At 45.0% G+C, this 17634-nt stretch overlaps 1 protein-coding gene across 1 annotated transcript in view; it reads right to left on the reverse strand.

Annotated features, from left to right (window-relative positions):
- The window catches only part of LOC137504630 (cytochrome P450 2B4-like), a 107953-nt gene that overhangs the window by 20689 nt on the left and 69630 nt on the right, over nt 1–17634 (reverse strand). The window contains exon 5 of the mRNA XM_068233211.1: nt 8379–8539. Within this exon, the coding sequence (XP_068089312.1) occupies nt 8379–8539 (161 nt within the window). The remainder of the gene's footprint in view (nt 1–8378; nt 8540–17634) is intronic.

Here is a 17634-nt window from a genome sequence, read left to right on the forward strand (position 1 = left end):
TGCTGGGAAAGCTGGACACATCAGAACTGGAGATAATGTTATCTTGTATTGAATTGTATCAAGTAAGGAATGTAAACAAACAATCCTCTGACACTTCAGACTCGCCTGAACACAGACAGACACTCAGAAAGCATTTCTGCTTATATTTCAAGGTAAAAAAAACAGTTATGAATGAAATGCAAAGGCAGCTCTCAGTGCAAAAAAAGTGTACTTTGGGAACTTGTAATTTCTAAATCTATTTATATAACGAAACTTGGTACACAGATCCCTTACTACCTGGGATGATATGTTCTGGGGGTCTCGCGGCCCCCCTGCACACGTGGGCAGAGCTACAAACAGCAAATCAGATTTCACCCATTCAAGTCAATGGAAAAAATGTAAAAGGCTGCCATTCTCACAGTAATCAAGCCAGAGTCCCCACACATGGCACAGTTGGTCACTTGGTGACCGAGGTTACAAATCCAGGAAAAGTGGGCAGAGCATAAAACAGCCAATCAAATTTCAGCCATTCATTTAAATGGGAAAATGTAAACTGCAGCCATTCTTAGACTGTTAATCGCAGGGTTCTCAAACTTGGTACACTTGGTCTCTGGGTGAATACGATTACGATTCAAGAAAATGGGTGGAGCCTACAACAGCCAATCAATATTCACCTATTGATTTTCAAGGGGAATATTTAAACTGCTGCTTTTCTTACACTTTTAATGGCAGAGGCTTCAAACCTGCTACAGTCGGTCTTTGGGTGACTGGGGTCCAAATTCACTAAAGGGGCCACATACAGGCAATCAGATTTCCTTGGTGAATAAACTGCTTCCATTCACATATTTTTTATGCCAGGAACCTGAAAGCTCACAAACTAGGTCATTTGTGACTGTGTGTGTCACGGTTACAAAAAGTGGGCGGAGCCAAAAAAAACTTTTATTAGGAAAATATAAACTGCAGCCATTTTTACACCGTTAATGACAGGGTTCTCAAACTTTGCACAGTTGGTCACTGGGTGACTGAGATTAAGATTTTGGAAGGTGGGTGGAGCCTACAACAGCCAATAAAAATTCACCTTTTGATTTTCAAAGAGAATATTTCATCTGCTACCATTCTCTTACACTGTGAAAAGCAGATTCCTCAATCCTGGTACAGTTGGTCGCTGGGTGACTGGGGTCCAAATTCGGAAAGGGGACGGAGCCACAAACAGCCAGATTTGTTTATTTTTCAGTGGGAATATACAAAGTATTGATACCAAGGACCCCAAAGCCGATAAACTTGATAACTGAGTGACTGTATGTCAAGGTTAGAAAAAGTGGGCGGTGCCAACAACTACATTTTTAACATGGCAGGGTTCCCAAACTTTACACAATTGGCCACTGGGTGACTGGGATGAATATTCAGAAATGTGGGTGGAGCCTACAACAGCCAATCAAAATGTACCTATTGATTTTCAAGGGGAATATTCCCATTGCTACCATTCTCACACTGTTAGTGGCAGAGGCCTCAAACCTGATACAGTCAGTCATTGAGTGACTAGGGTCCAAATTCACTAAAGGGGTGGAGCCACAAACAGCCAATCAGATTTGTTAGATTGATTTCAGCCATTCTGTTATTGGCAGGGTTCTCAAACGTGACACAGTTGGTCACTGGGTGACTGGGACTAATATTCAGAAAAGTGGGTGGAGCCTACAGCAGCCAAACAAAATTCAACTTTTGATTTTCAAGGGAAATATTTACATTGCTGCCATTCATGCACTGTTAATGGCAGAGGCCTAAAATCTGCTACAGTCAGTCACTGGGAGACTGGGGTTTAAATTCTGAAGGGAGCGGGAGCGGGCCAAAAATAGCCAATCAGATTTGTTTAATTTCAATGGTAAAATGCAACTTATTGATGCCAAGGACCCCAAAGCTCATAAACTTGGTCATTAAGTGACTGTATGTCAAGATTAGAAATAGTGGGCAGAGCCAAAAACAACTAACTTTTTACCTGGGAAAATGTAAACTGCAGCTTTTCTTACACTGTTAATGGCAGGGTTCTCAAACTTCACACAGTTGGTCACTGGGTGACTAGGATTAATATTCGGAAAAGTCGGTGGAGCCTACAAGAGCCAATCAAAATTCACCTATTGATTTTCAAGGGGAATATTGAAACTGAAGCCATTCTCACACTGTTAATAGCGGAGGCCTCAAACCTGCTACAGTCGGTCGTTAAGTGTCTGGGGTTCAAATTCAGTAAAGGGGCAGAGGCAAAAACAGCCAGATTTCTTTGCTGGATAAACTGCTTTCATTAGCACAATTTTGATACCAGGAACCCAAAAGCTCACAAACTTGGTCATTGAGTAGTGACTGTGTGTCCAGGTTACAAAAAGTGGGTGGAGTTAAAAACAGATTTTTCTGGGAAATTGTAAACTGCAGCCTTTCTTCACTGTTAATGGCATGGTTCTCAAACTTAGCATAGCTAAGCTGGTTACTGGGTGACTGGGATTAATATTCAGAAAAGTGCGTGGAGCCTAAAAATGCCAATCAAAAATCACATGTCACTTTTCAAGGAGAATATTAAAATTGCTGCCATTCTTGCACTGTTAATGGCACAAGCCTCAAGCCTGGTACAGTGGGTCATTGGGTCACTGGGGATCAAATTCAGAAAAGGGGACAGAGACACAAACAGTGAATCCGATTTGTTTCATTTCATGGGAAAATACAAATGATTGATGCCAAGGACCCCAAAGCTCACACCCTTGGGCATTGAGTAGTGACTTTGTGTCCAGGTTACAAAAAGTGGGCGGAGCCAAAACATTTTTTTTTTTATTTTATTTTTTTTTTTACTGGGAAAGTGTAAACTGTAGCCCATCTTACACTGTATATGGCAGGGTTCCCAAACTTTGCCCAGGTTGTCACTGAGTGACTGAGATTAATATTCAGGGAAGTGGGTGGAGACTATAATAGCCAATCAAAATTCACCTGTTGGTTTTCAAGTGGAATATTTAAATTGCTGCCATTTTTACACTGTTAATAGCAGATGCCTCAAACCTGCTACAGTTGGTCATTGGGTGACTGGGGTTTAAATGCTGGAGAGGGGCGGAGCCACAAACAGCCTATCTGATTTGTTTAATTTCTATGGGAATATACAAATTATTGATGCCAAGGACCCCAAAGCTCACAAACTTGGTCATTGAGTGTTTGTGCGTTAGGGTTAGAAAGTGGGCGGAGCCAACACCAGTCAAATACATACCCGGGCAACGCCGGGTCATCAGTGGGTGGAGACAAATACAAATTTCACTCGGAAAATGTAAACTGAGCTGGCAGGTTCACTGAACAGAACAGGTATGCAGTGGTGGGTTCACTGAACAGGTATGCAGTGGCAGGTTCACTGAACAGGTATACAGTGGTGGGTTCACTGAACAGAACAGGTATACAGTGGCAGGTTCACTGAACAGGTATGCAGTGGTGGGTTCACTGAACAGGTATGTAGTGGTGGGTTCACTGAACAGGTATGCAGTGGTGGGTTCACAGTACAGGTATGCAGTGGTGGGTTCACAGAACAGGTATGGAGTGGTGGGTTAACAGAACAGGTATGCAGTGGCAGGTTCACTGAACAGGTATGCAGTGGTGGGTTCACTGAACAGGTATGCAGTGGTGGGTTCACAGTACAGGTATGCAGTGGTGGGTTCACAGTACAGGTATGCAGTGGTGGGTTCACAGAACAGGTATGCAGTGGCAGGTTCACTGAACAGGTATGCAGTGGTGGGTTCACAGAACAGGTATGCAGTGGTGGGTTCACAGTACAGGTATGCAGTGGTGGGTTCACAGTACAGGTATGCAGTGGTGGGTTCACAGAACAGGTATGCAGTGGCAGGTTCACTGAACAGGTATGCAGTGGTGGGTTCACAGAACAGGTATGCAGTGGTGGGTTTACAGTACAGGTATGCAGTGGTGGGTCCACAGAACAGGTATGCAGTGGTGGGTTCACTGAACAGGTATGCAGTGGTGGGTTCACTGAACAGGTATGCAGTGGTGGGTTTACTGAACAGGTATGCAGTGGTGGGTTCACAGAACAGGTATGCAGTGGCAGGTTCACTAAACAGGTATGCAGTGGTGGGTTCACAGAACAGGTATGCAGTGGTGGGTTCACAGTACAGGTATGCAGTGGTGGGTTCACAGAACAGGTATGCAGTGGTGGGTTCACAGTACAGGTATGCAGTTGTGTGTTCACAGAACAGGTATGCAGTGGTGGGTTCACTGAACAGGTATGCAGTGGTGGGTTCACTGAACAGGTATGCAGTGGTGGGTTCACTGAACAGGTATGCAGTGGTGGGTTCACAGTACAGGTATGCAGTGGTGGGTTCACAGTACAGGTATGCAGTGGTGGGTTCACAGAACAGGTATGCAGTGGCAGGTTCACTGAACAGGTATGCAGTGGTGGGTTCATTGAACAGGTATGCAGTGGTGGGTTCAATGAACAGGTATGCAGTGGTGGGTTCACTGAACAGGTATGCAGTGGTGGGTTCACAGTACAGGTATGCAGTGGTGGGTTCACAGAACAGGTATGCAGTGGCAGGTTCACTGAACAGGTATGCAGTGGCAGGTTCACTGAACAGGTATGCAGTGGTGGGTTCACAGTACAGGTATGCAGTGGTGGGTTCACAGAACAGGTATGCAGCCAGGAACAAGCTAAGCCTAACTAATCTTTCCCTATGAGAGACAGTCTGCAGCAGCTCGCCCTACTCTCACTAACGCAGGCACACGAGTGAGCTTAATGGCCGCCGCTGCCTGCCTTTTATTAGGGGGGGAGTGGCTCCAGGGGCTAGTGTAGCCTAATTGGCTACACTGGGCCTGCTGACTGTGATGTAGAGGGTCAAAGTTGACCCTCATGGTGCATTATGGGGCGAACCGAACTTCCGCAAAAGTTCGCCTGCGGGACGCGAACGCGAACCACTGAAGTTCGCATGGAACCGTTCGCAGGTGAACCGTTCGGCCCAACTCTAATTTTAAACAGAACATGAAAAATTATCTCCTAGGATAAAACTCAGGTGAAAAGTTAATTGCATATGGACCAAAGTCTTATTCCAAGATTGGATAAGCCTGAGCCCCCCTTAAATGTCTGACTTGAAAAAGGAAACGTTCAAGTTATTTAACATGGAAAAAAAAATTGGTTTCCCAAGCAAAAGAAGAAATATCCAAGAGTGTTTTCAAACTTTGGAGGAACCTTATTGCAAAGTATTTTTCACAGCAAGAGATACATCTCTTTAGGAAGCATTTCAAGTTTTCAACATAGTATTCCACTGACAACATTTAACAGACCCTGAATAGACTTAAGGTAGTGCAAGCAGAGCAAATGTGGTAAAAGCAGGGATGACAGGGCCAAGTTACTCTATTATAGGTCTGCTCTGTATATTGTTTGCAATGGTTTGTTCCAGAGATTGGGGTGGGGTAATATTTTGGGGAAGTTGGGGTATATATATAAATATAGCTTCAATTGCTGTTCTTGTATGTACTATAGGAGGCCTGGTGTTTTTGATCCTGTTTCAGGGCAGTCTGTCTATGTCACTTGCATGCAAGGGCGTAGCAATAACCATAGCAGTCATAGCATCTGCTATGGGGCCCTGGAGCAGAGGGGGCCCAGGTGGTACTTGATGTATTCACCAACTTTCTTATGTTCCTCCACCCTATGATGTTATCTAAGTGTTCATGGACTATATGCAGTGTAGATTGCATGAGAATGTAAATTGCCCAATTCTCTCATATCCATGGGGTAGTGGCAGTTGGCATTGCTTAAGAGTGCCAACATCTTATGGCCCCAACCACTACTTTTGGCTACCTATGCTAGTGAGGGGAACTTTTGGCAACCCATGATGGGGTTTACCTATGGGGTTCCTCTGGCTACACTTACTGAATAAAGGTCTACTTAATGCTGGGAGGCTCCCTAGTTACCTAAAATTGGTGTGTGGGGGGAAGGAGCACAAAGGTTCCTTGTTGTTTTTGGGAAGGGGGCCCTAACCAAAACTTTGCTATGGGGCCACTTGATTTCTAGCTACGCCCCTGCTTGCATGTCCACAACTGTGTATTCGAGAAAGAATTGTTTTGTACCGTGCTGCACAGGGAACAAATAGAACATGATGTCATTACTTGAACTTGGCATGAACTCTTAACCTACCTGGACTTAGGGTGGGTCCAAACTAGGTCCATTGCAGATCGGATCCATTTTAAACAGATCCATTTATCTAAACTTTTTTTCTCCCCCTCCCATTTTTCCTACAAAGTCCGGAAACGTATGCCCAGCCGTGGGGGAGAGGCAGCCGCCATGCTGGATCGGGTATAGCAGGCAGGACAGGGGTGGCAGCGGTGGACGGGGAGGAAGGACCCCCCCTCCCCGGGGTCCCCCATCCTCACTACCCCTTGAGATACACAAGTGACATGAATGTCGTATGTATGTATGTTTAGTGTTCACTCTCATATGTCTTTGCTGCTGGATACTGGAGTTCAGTACCTGGGTATTATCTGAGTTCAATTCCAGATGTCCTGGATGCTATTTGGGTTCAGTGAAGATTGTTGATGCATTTCTAAATCCTGCTACAGCCAGTTTGAGCGGGCAGTCGTGGGATAATGGTGCATGAGATACGCAGGCGTAGTAAGTAAGCCATTGTTTTCACATTCAGTGAGTACGAGGAGTCCACATCGGCTGTGTTGTATTGCACAAAAGCGGATATCATAGATTTGTACTGTGATCACGCGCCTACGACAGCGACCGAATATGCACTTGCGTGTGTTATGGTTTAGGGAGTATAATTGGGTTGGGAAAACGCCTGGACTCCGGGACTTTTTTCTGAGACCAACAGACGTGATGGATTGTGTCGCCAGGTGTTTTCCCTACGGAGGATTGACGGAGTCCCCTCTTCCTTGGGTGAAATTGCTACAACACTTGGTAAAGAAAGGTTGATGCATGCTTACTAATAATTACTAACCCTTAAACTATGATTCTGCAAGCCTAGATAATTATTATAACAGGATTGTAGCTCAATAAATATTATTATTGAACTTTTCCTCATGTTTTGCTGCAATTCATTTTACCCACTACGGTGGTGAGCGAAGTTAGAGGGTTTAAAAACCCTTCCCGTGAGGCAAAACACCCCTCCAGCTAGTTTCCGCAAAACTTGTGAAAATGTATAGTGGCAGCGAGTGGGGAGCTTACCTACTCCTCTTCTTCCTCCGTTTCGGTTCATGATCCGGTTCTTTTTCATGAATTGATTCAAATGAATCGATTCATTGAAAAGAGCCGAATTTCCCATCACTACATGTCACTGCCTGCAATGCTACCCTCTATACTTCGGAGGGCGGAATTGCAGGCAGTGATGCGTAGTGATGAGAAGTTCAGCTTTTTTTCAATGACTCAATTAACTTGCATCAATTCATTAAAAAGAACCGGATCATGAACAGAAGCAGAGGAAGAAGAAGGAGTAGGTAAGTTGCCTGCTTGCTGTTACTATACAGTTTAACAAGTTTTGCGGCATGTAGCTAGCTCGGGGTAGCGGGGCCGGGGAACCCAGGTGAGGGAGGAAGGGGGGTGTCCCTCCTCCACACCGACTTCTGTCATCCCCCATCCTGGCTGCTATCACCCTCCAGCATGGCAGCCCCCTCTCCACCCACAGGCTGTAACACAGAAAACGGATCCGTTTCTGTGTCCAAAACTGCCTGTGTATTGCCTGCCACTACCCCTCCGTCTATCAGGATCCACATGCGTTGCGGGAAAATGCAGCAGATCCGGACCTTCCATTCAGGTTCTGAAAACAGGTCTCCGCAAACGCATACGGATTCATTATACATTTTTTTTTTGGGGGGGGGGGGGGGTAAAGATGGCTGCTATTTTTAACATTGCTATCCGTGGCTCCAGTTTTGATCAGGTTTTAAAAACGGAGATACGGATACGTTTCCGGACCTAGGGCTTGATTCACAAAGCTGTGATTAAACAAATACCACACCTTATGAAAGATATCACACCTTATGAAAGCTATCACAACTTATGAAAGTTATCACACCTTATGAAAGATATCACACCTCATCAAAATTAACACTCCTTATCAGAGTAGCATACCGAGCGCTACAAACCTGCAGAGGCTCAGGGCAGGACGAGTGCCATTGCCAGTTAGCAGTCATAACTTCTTAGTGCTCACTATGCTACTGTGATAAGGTGTGTTAACTTTGATAAGGTGTGATATCTTTCATAAGGTGTGATATTTGTTTTATCACGGCTTTGTGAATCAAGCCCCTAATGTGAACTAACCCTAAAAGCTTCCAACAAATTCAGTTTTGGTAATAATAGTGATCAGCCAGAGCAGTAAAGAACACATCCCATTATAACATTTTTATTCAGAAAATCAACATAAAAAAAAACTTACGTGGACTCCAGTTTTAGTTAGAAGGCTTGAGTATTCATCAACAAGATCAATCACGTTGAGTAGAGTGGCATCATCATAATTGAACCGGTGACCGAGTACAATGGAGACAATTATGTTGGCCACTGCAGCGTTAACGAGTTTTTGATTGTCAAAAGGTTTTCCTTCAAATAAAACAGTTATTATTTCTATTACTTTAATAATTAACCTTTTTCCGTAATGGTCCAACATGTTTTGGTGCTTTAAGTAAAATAGTAATGGGCATAGCTTCCTACCTATACACACAGACACAGAGAAAAATAAATAGATATATGGTGTTTTCTACACAATAGTAGGCGACCACAGAAAAAAAAACTATATACGGTATATTTGAGAAAGAGTTTAGTATAAGTCCATTCCTTGATAAGTGATCCTCTTATAGATAGAAAGTTGGGAATCTTGAAAGCTCAAATATCAGTTCAAACAGGCTTAGATACCCTCTCCTCTTATCCATCTTTATATATGTGTCCATCAGGGATGAGCAATAATTAATAATTAATTAATTATTAAATAATTGTGCAATAAGTGTTTGCTCTTTCACATTTTTTGCAAAGTTTTGCATTTAAATAAATTATTTTTGCGCTTTTCAGGGAATTGTCACAGTAAAAATAATGATTTTCCAAGTTTTTCACAAATTTTCATATCGGAAATAAAAATTATTTTTCTTTAACCATATTGCAAAAATACAATGCATTTTAGTGAATATTTTCTCAAAATTGAAAATACCATTATCGATGTGAAAGTGACTTTGACGAAAATTTGCAAGTTCTAGACTATTTTGCTGTCTGAGGCAAACATTGTGAAGATGCTGCCCCCACCCCAACCACCACCAGCAGCAGTCATGCTCTCCCTTAAGCAAGAGAGATTAAAATGCCATACCTGCACTGTGTGGCATATGAAGTCTGGCAATTACCCCACATATGAAGTGCGACAATCACTTCACATATGACGTGCAGCAGTCACCCCACATATGAAGTGTGTTGATCACCCACATATGAAGTGCGTCAGTCAACCCACAAATGAAGTGTAGAAATCCCCCCCTGCATATGAACTGTGGCAATCACCCCACATATGAACTGTGGCAATTACCCCACATAGAAAATGCAGCAAGTACTCCAAATGTGAAATGCAGCTAATGAAGTGCAGCCATTATCCCACATATGAAATATGGCAATCAACCAACAAATGAAATCCAGCAATCACCCCAAAAAAGAAATGCTGCAATCACCCTAACAATGCAGAAATTAGCCCGCATAGAAATTGCAGCTAAGCTTACTGCTTAGTTTGTGGAGAGGTGACACAGTCACTCACTCAGACCTCAGTCAGATCTTGCAACCCATGTGGCAGCCAACTTCACCACCACAAGGTCCACGAGATGTGATGAATGCCACCACTGGTGTGTTCGTCAGCCTCAGCCACCCTACTTGCCCTAGTTAAATTTTTCTCTCTGGGCTCGAACCAATTCACTTTTTCTCCTAAGTGCCATTTAAGCCATCTTCAAAGCAAGAAAATACTAAGAATCATTTTGAAAGTACTTTTTCCCATACTTTTTGATACTTATTCAAGTACTGATTTTTAAGCAGAACATGAAATATTATCTCCTAGGAGAAAACTTTAATTGGTCTGGCCCTCCATAGGGCATGCAGAACAGTCTTGCACACATGTAACACAAAAACTCAGTCAGACCTTACAAAGTGGCGCCGCCTGGGCCAGTAAAGAACAGAGACAACTCCTTTCATGTCTGGTTCATAAATGCCTGACCTAGTACCTCAACACCATCTCCCTGCTAGATCCACTGCAATCTGGATTTCGGCCTGCCCACTCAACCAAAACAGCTCTAACCAGACAAATATTCCATTCTCCTCCTTATTGACCTTTTAGCAGCTTTTAAAACAGTGGACCATCCCCTACTCTTCCTTTCTCTCCAGTACATAGGCTTTGATGATCTTGCTCTGGCAATGAGTCCTCTTCCACCCCCAAACATCTCTCGGTGGGAGTCCCCTAAGGCTTGATCCTTGGACCCCTGCTGTTCTCCCTAAACAAATCCTCCATTGGCAAGTTTATCTCCTTCATGGGTCTCAACTATAGTGCTGCTCGTTTCTCCCTTTTCAAAATCCAGGTCCGATTCAGATTTGGATACCCCAATATCCGATCCGGGTCAGATATCCGAGTTCAAAATTTTCCGATCCGAATCAGATATCAGACCCTAGTATCCGGGATATCTGGGCAAATTCAGATATCCGGATAGAAAACCGGAAGTGGCCTTTAAATTGCTTTAAAAACATTTTTTTTAGGGTATATGCCTCATATGTAGCATCATTATTTTGTAAAGTCACAGGATAAAGCTGGCACACCATCTATTATTTTCGGGTGCTTGGTAAAGTGGCATAGGCAGTGCCACAGATACTACAGTTCGCAGATATTACCAGCACACCAAAGGTTATGAAACGCACTTTATTGTGCCAGTTTCCCCAAGAAATCCAACAATTGTTTCGCAGGACGCACAGGGTCCCCCTTTATCAAGGCATGTGGTTACCAATGTGGTAACCACACGCCTTGATAAAGGGGGACCCTGTGCAGCCCCCAAAACAATTGTTGGATTTCTTGTGGAAACTGGCACAATAAAGTGTGTTTCATAACCTTTGGTGTGCTGGTAATATCTGCAAACTGTATTATTTTGTAAAGGGGAACACTAATTGATGATGTGGGGACTTAAAATCCCCCCCCCCCCCCCAAAAAAAAAATGGCTGTCAATTAACATTAGGCCTAGGTTCCAGACAGCGGTCGTGCATACCAATGTGGTAGCCACACGCCTTGATAAAGGGGGACCCTGTGCAGCCCCCAAAACAATTGTTGGATTTCTTGTGGAAACTGGCACAATAAAGTGTGTTTCATAACCTTTGGTGTGCTGGTAATATCTGCAAACTGTATTATTTTGTAAAGGGGAACACTAATTGATGATGTGGGGACTTAAAATCCCCCCCCCCCCCCCCAAAAAAAAATGGCTGTCAATTAACATTAGGCCTAGGTTCTAGACAGCGGTCGTGCAGCCCACATTGGGCTTGATTCACAAAGCGGTGCTAGCTGTTAGCACGCCTGTGAAAACCCCCTTAGCACGTCTAAACAAGCTTTTCGCGCATAAAACTTTACGCGCGCAAAACTTTATGCGCATAAAACTTTACGCGCGTACTGCACAGAGCGCAGGGCGCTCCGCGCGAAGTGCCCATTAAAGCCTATAGGACTTAGCGCGCGTAAAAACTTTGCGCGCGTAAAACTTTGCGCGCGCAAAGTTAGAGCGTGATCTGATTGAGAAATCCGGTGCTAACCTACTTAGCACCCTGGTTAGCGCGTCTAAAGAATTTAGACGTGCTAAGTAGGTTAACACCGCTTTGTGAATCAAGCCCTTTGTGTCCAAAGTCCAACCGCACAACTGGGACATGACAGTTTTCAGCCAAGACACCTCCAAAAAATTACGCAGCAATTGTGTTTTGGGTTAAATATAAGTGGTATCAGTGGCCTGTGGCACCCTGGCCTGGTGGTGGGAGCTGCACAGGCAGCAGGATCAGGGCAATGTAGCAGCAGCAGCAGGTGTAACGTGTGCCAGGAGCATTCTGGATGAGGCACGGGGCAATTGGCACTTAGCATGTGTCACGTGGCTCTTGAAACATGTCACTTGGCACGTGTCAGGTGGCACTTGACACGTGTCACATGGCACTTGGCACATGTCACGTCATGTGACACTTGGCACATGTCATGTGACACTTGACACATGGCACGTGTCACTTGGCACGTGTCACTTGCCATGTGTCAGGTGGCACTTGCCACTTGTCAGGTGTGCACTTGCCAAGTGTCAGGTGGCACTTGGCACTTGCCACGTGTCACGTGGCACTTGCCATGTGTCACGTGGCACTTGCCAAGTGCCACATGGCACGTGACACGTGCCAAGTGACACGTGCCAAGTGCCGAGTAGAGATGGGCCGAACGGTTTGCCGGCGAACGGTTCCACGCGAACTTCGGTGGTTCGCATTCGCGTCCCGCTGGCGAACCTTTGCGGAAGTTCGGTTCGCTCCATAATGCACCTTTAGGGTCAACTTTGACCCTCTACATCACAGTCAGCAGGCCCAGTGTAGCCAATTAGGCTACACTAGCCCCTGGAGCCCCACCCCCCTTATATAAGGCAGGCAGCGGCGGCCATTACGGTCACTCGTGTGCTGCCTGCGTTAGTGAGAGTAGGGCGAGCTGCTGCAGACTGTCTCTCAGGGAAAGATTAGTTAGGCTTAACTTGTTCCTGGCTGGCTGCATACCTGTGCTGTGAACCCACCACTGCATACCTGTACTGTGAACCCACCACTGCATACCTGTTCAGTGAACCTGCCACTGCATACCTGTTCTGTGAACCCATCACTGCATACCTGTTCAGTGAACCTGCCACTGCATACCTGTGCTGTGAACCCACCACTGCATACCTGTTCTGTGAACCCATCACTGCATACCTGTTCAGTGAACCTGCCACTGCATACCTGTGATGTGAACCCACCACTGCATACCTGTTCTGTGAACCCATCACTGCATACCTGTTCAGTGAACCTGCCACTGCATACCTGTGCTGTGAACCCATCACTGCATACCTGTTCAGTGAACCTGCCACTGCATACCTGTGCTGTGAACCCACCACTGCATACCTGTTCTGTGAACCCATCACTGCATACCTGTTCAGTGAACCTGCCACTGCATACCTGTGCTGTGAACCCATCACTGCATACCTGTTCAGTGAACCTGCCACTGCATACCTGTGCTGTGAACCCACCACTGCATACCTGTTCTGTGAACCCATCACTGCATACCTGTTCAGTGAACCTGCCACTGCATACCTGTGCTGTGAACCCATCACTGCATACCTGTTCAGTGAACCTGCCACTGAATACCTGTGCTGTGAACCCACCACTGCATACCTGTTCTGTGAACCCATCACTGCATACCTGTTCAGTGAACCTGCCACTGCATACCTGTGCTGTGAACCCATCACTGCATACCTGTTCAGTGAACCTGCCACTGCATACCTGTGCTGTGAACCCACCACTGCATACCTGTTCTGTTCAGTGAACCCGCCACTGTATACCTGTTCAGTGAACCCACCACTGCATACCTGTTGTGTTCAGTGAACCCGCCACTGTATACATGTACTGTTCAGTGAACCCGCCACTGCATACCTGTTCAGTGAACCCGCCACTGCATACCTGTTGTGTTCAGTGAACCCGCCACTGCATACCTGTTGTGTTCAGTGAACCCGCCACTGCATACCTGTTCTGTTCAGTGAACCTGTTTGCGGTGCGTTACACGGTGAGTTTGGTGTGTCAGTGTGAAGCAGTACCTTAATTGCACTACCTGATTGATGTATACACATGCAAGATGTTTTAAAGCACTTTAGGCCTGTCATTTAGCATTCAATGTGATTTCTGCCCTTAAAACGCTGCTTTGCGTCAAATCCAGATTTTTCCCCGGGACTTTTGGCATGTATCCCACTCCGCCATGCCCCCCTCCAGGTGTTAGACCCCTTGAAACATCTTTTCCATCAGTTTTGTGGCCAGCATAATTTTTTTTTTTTTCAAAGTTCGCATCCCCATTGAAGTCTATTGCGGTTCGCGAACTTTAACGCGAACCGAACGTTACGCGAAAGTTCGCGAAACCCAGTTCGCGAACCTAAAATCGGAGGTTCGGCCCATCTCTAGTGCCGAGTGACAGTCAGACAGCAGAGGAGAAGACACTAGTGCACACTAACTGTCACACTGGCACTGCTCACAGCACAGCAGTTCTGTAGAAAGCTAAAACAGTAGTACTACTACTCTAACAACTATTAACACTGACTGCAGTACTACAATACTAACTACACAGTAACACAGTAATCCTATCCCCTAATCCCTAACCTAACCTATACCTAAGGCTAATAGCTGGCCAGCAGGCAGCAACTGGCCTGGTCTGTACACAGCACACGCACAGACACATAGCAGCTGCCTGCAGCACACACTCTGTCACACAAATGACATCAAGCTAATTAATGCTTTAACAATAGTGTAGTGATAGTGAAGGGGTTAATTACTGAACAGCTTTAGGTTTATAACGGTGTACAGCCCTTGATAGGCCAGCAGCACTGGAGCATGTCTCTCAGTGAGCATTCAGCAAGCTAGGACGATATGTCTCATCATGGCAGCCCTCCATATTATACAGGGGGGCTGGCCAGGGTTCCCCTCTGTGATTGGTTGCTAGGGCTTCTGCTGGGAGCCCTCTGATTGGCTCCAGGATGTCATCTCCTTAGTTACAGTATTTCAGATCTGGATATCCGCAATATCCGCGGATATCCGCGTTATGCGCCCAAATATCCGCAGATAGCTATCAGGAATCCGATTCGGATAGCTGAAAAATGGTTGGATATCTGGGTTACCCGGATATCCGCAATCCTGATGAGCAGCCCTGCTTAACTATCATCTGTATCCAGATAAGATACCCAGATCTACCTCCACACCCCTGACCTATCCACCACTACCATGGACAAGATCTTCTCCTGCCTATTAGCCATCTCCTCCTGGATGTCTGCTAGGTTCCTGAAACTAAACCTAGACAAAACAGAATTTATGATCTTCCCACACTGCCCATCCCTGACCCTACAGATGTGAATGTCATTGTCAACCACACTACCATTTGTCCTACCTCTCAAGCCCGCTGTCTGGGTGTGACCCTGGACTCCGCACTCTACTTCACCCCCCCACCTCAAAAACCTCACAAAGTCCTCCAACTTCCACCTCTGTAACATCTGCAAGATCCGCTCTTTTCTGACCTCTGTCACCACCAAACTCCTAATCCATGCCCTCATAATTTCCCACCTTGATTACTGCAATGTCCCTCTGTCCAGTCTCCCTATGACCCGAATTGCCCCGCTGCAGTCCGACATGAATGCATCAGCCAGAATTATCCACTCCTCCCATTGCTCCACCACAGAGGCTACCCTACCCTCTGTAAATCCCTCCACTGGCTTCCTATCCAATCCAGAATCAGGTTAAAGATACTGTGTCTGGCCTGCAAATCTGTCCACAAAACCTGTCCAACCTACATTTCTGATCTTATTCAGAGGTAGAGGTAAGTATACACTTAGCCGCTCACTCCACTCCTCTAATGAACTTTGCCTGACTGCCCCTCGCATCACCCAATCCCATGCATGCCTCCAGGACTTCTCAAGTGCTGCTCCAATACTATGGAACTCCCTACCTCCCACCATTAGGGTTCCCCCCTCCTTCAACATCTTCAAGAATGTCCTCAAAACTCACTTTTTCACTCTGGCCTACCCCCCCCCCCCTACCTTTTGTGTCCCTACCTCTCCCTCTAGATTTTAAGCCTTTGGGCAGAGTACTCCTCCTTACGTCTCCTACCTGTTCATAAACCTACATTACTGTACACCCATCCTATGGATCTGAGTGAACTATTGAGTGAACTCGACTTACCTAATCTCCATGCTCCCATCCAGTGACTGACTAAGCATTACCTGTATTGTCTTACACCTAAATTTCAGCCATTCATTTTAAATGGGAAAATGTAAACTGCAGCCATTCTTAGACTGTTAATCGCAGGGTTTTAAAACTTGGCACACTTGGTCACTGGGTGACTGGGATTAAGATTTAGGAATGTGGGTGGATCCTACAACAGCCAATCAAAATTCACCTATTGATTTTCAAGGGGAATATTTAATCTGCTGCCATTCTTACACTGTTAATGGCAGAGGCTTCAAACTTGCTACAGTCGGTCATTGAGTGACTAAGGTCCAAATTTACTAAAGGACAGCCAATCAGATTTATTTTCTGGATAAACTGCTTCCATTCACACATTTTTGATGCCAGGAACCCGAAGGCTCGAAATCTTGGTAATTGAGTGACTGTGTGTCAAGGTTACAAAAAGTGTGCAGGGCCAAATGCAAATTTCACTGGGAAAATATAAACTGCAGCCATTCTTACACTTTTAATGGCAGGGTTCTCAAACATTGCACCGTTAGTAACTGGGTGTCTTGGATTAATATTTAGAGGAGTGGGTGAAGCCTACAATAGCCAATCAAAATTCACCTGTTGATTTTCAAGGGGAATATTTAAAGTGCTTCCATTTTTACACAGTTGGTAGCAGATGCCTCAAACCTGGTACATTCGTTCATTGGATGACTAGGGTTCAAATTCTGGAAAGGGGGTGGAGCCACAAACAGCCAATCAGATTTGTTTCATTTTATGGGAATATACAAATGTACCATGGACCCCAAAGCTCATAAACTTGGGCATTGAGTGACTGCATGTCAAGGTCAGAAAAAGTGGGTAGAGCCAACAACTTTTTTTTTTTACATGGGAAAATATAAACTGCAGCCATTCTTACACTTTTAATGCCAAAGTTCTCAAACTCGACACAGATGGCCACTGGGTGACTGGGATTAATATTCAGAAAAGTGGGTGGAGCCTACAAAAGCCAATCAAAACTCACCTATTAATTTTCAAGGGGAATATTTTCATTGTGTGCCATTCTTACACTCTTAATGGCAAAGACCTCAAATGTGGTCATTGGGTGAATGGGGTTCACATTCTGAAAAGGGGTGGAGTTATTTATTTAACAATATACAAATAATTGATACCAAGGACCGCAAAGCTCATAAATTTGGTCGAGTGACTGTATGTCAAGGTTAGAAAAAGTGGGCTGAGGCAACAACTACATTTTTTTACATGGGAACATATAAACTGCAGCCATTCTTACACTGTTAATGGCAGGGTTCTCAAACTTGACACAGTTGGTCACTGGGTGGCTGGGATTAATATTCAGAAAAGTGGGTGGAGCCTACAACAGACAATCAAAATTCACCTATTGATTTTCATGGGGAATATTTAAACTGCTGCCATTCTTACACTGTTAATGGCAGAGGCCCCAAACCTGCTACAGTCAGTCATTAAGTGACTGAGGTTCAAATTCACAAAAGAGGTGGAGCCACAAACACCCAATCAGATTTCTTTGCTGGATAAACTGCTTCCATTCACACAATTTTGATGCCAGAACCCGAAAGCTTAAAAACTTGGTCATTGAGTGACTGTGTGTCAAGGTTACAAAAAGTGGGTGGAGTCAAAACAGATTTTCCTGCAGCCCTTCTTCACTGTTAATGGCAGGGTTCTCAAACTTTGCACAGTTGGTTTCTGGGGGACTTGGA

Source organism: Hyperolius riggenbachi, chromosome 4 (assembly GCF_040937935.1).
Source record: "Hyperolius riggenbachi isolate aHypRig1 chromosome 4, aHypRig1.pri, whole genome shotgun sequence".
Taxonomy (NCBI): Eukaryota; Metazoa; Chordata; class Amphibia; order Anura; family Hyperoliidae; genus Hyperolius; species Hyperolius riggenbachi.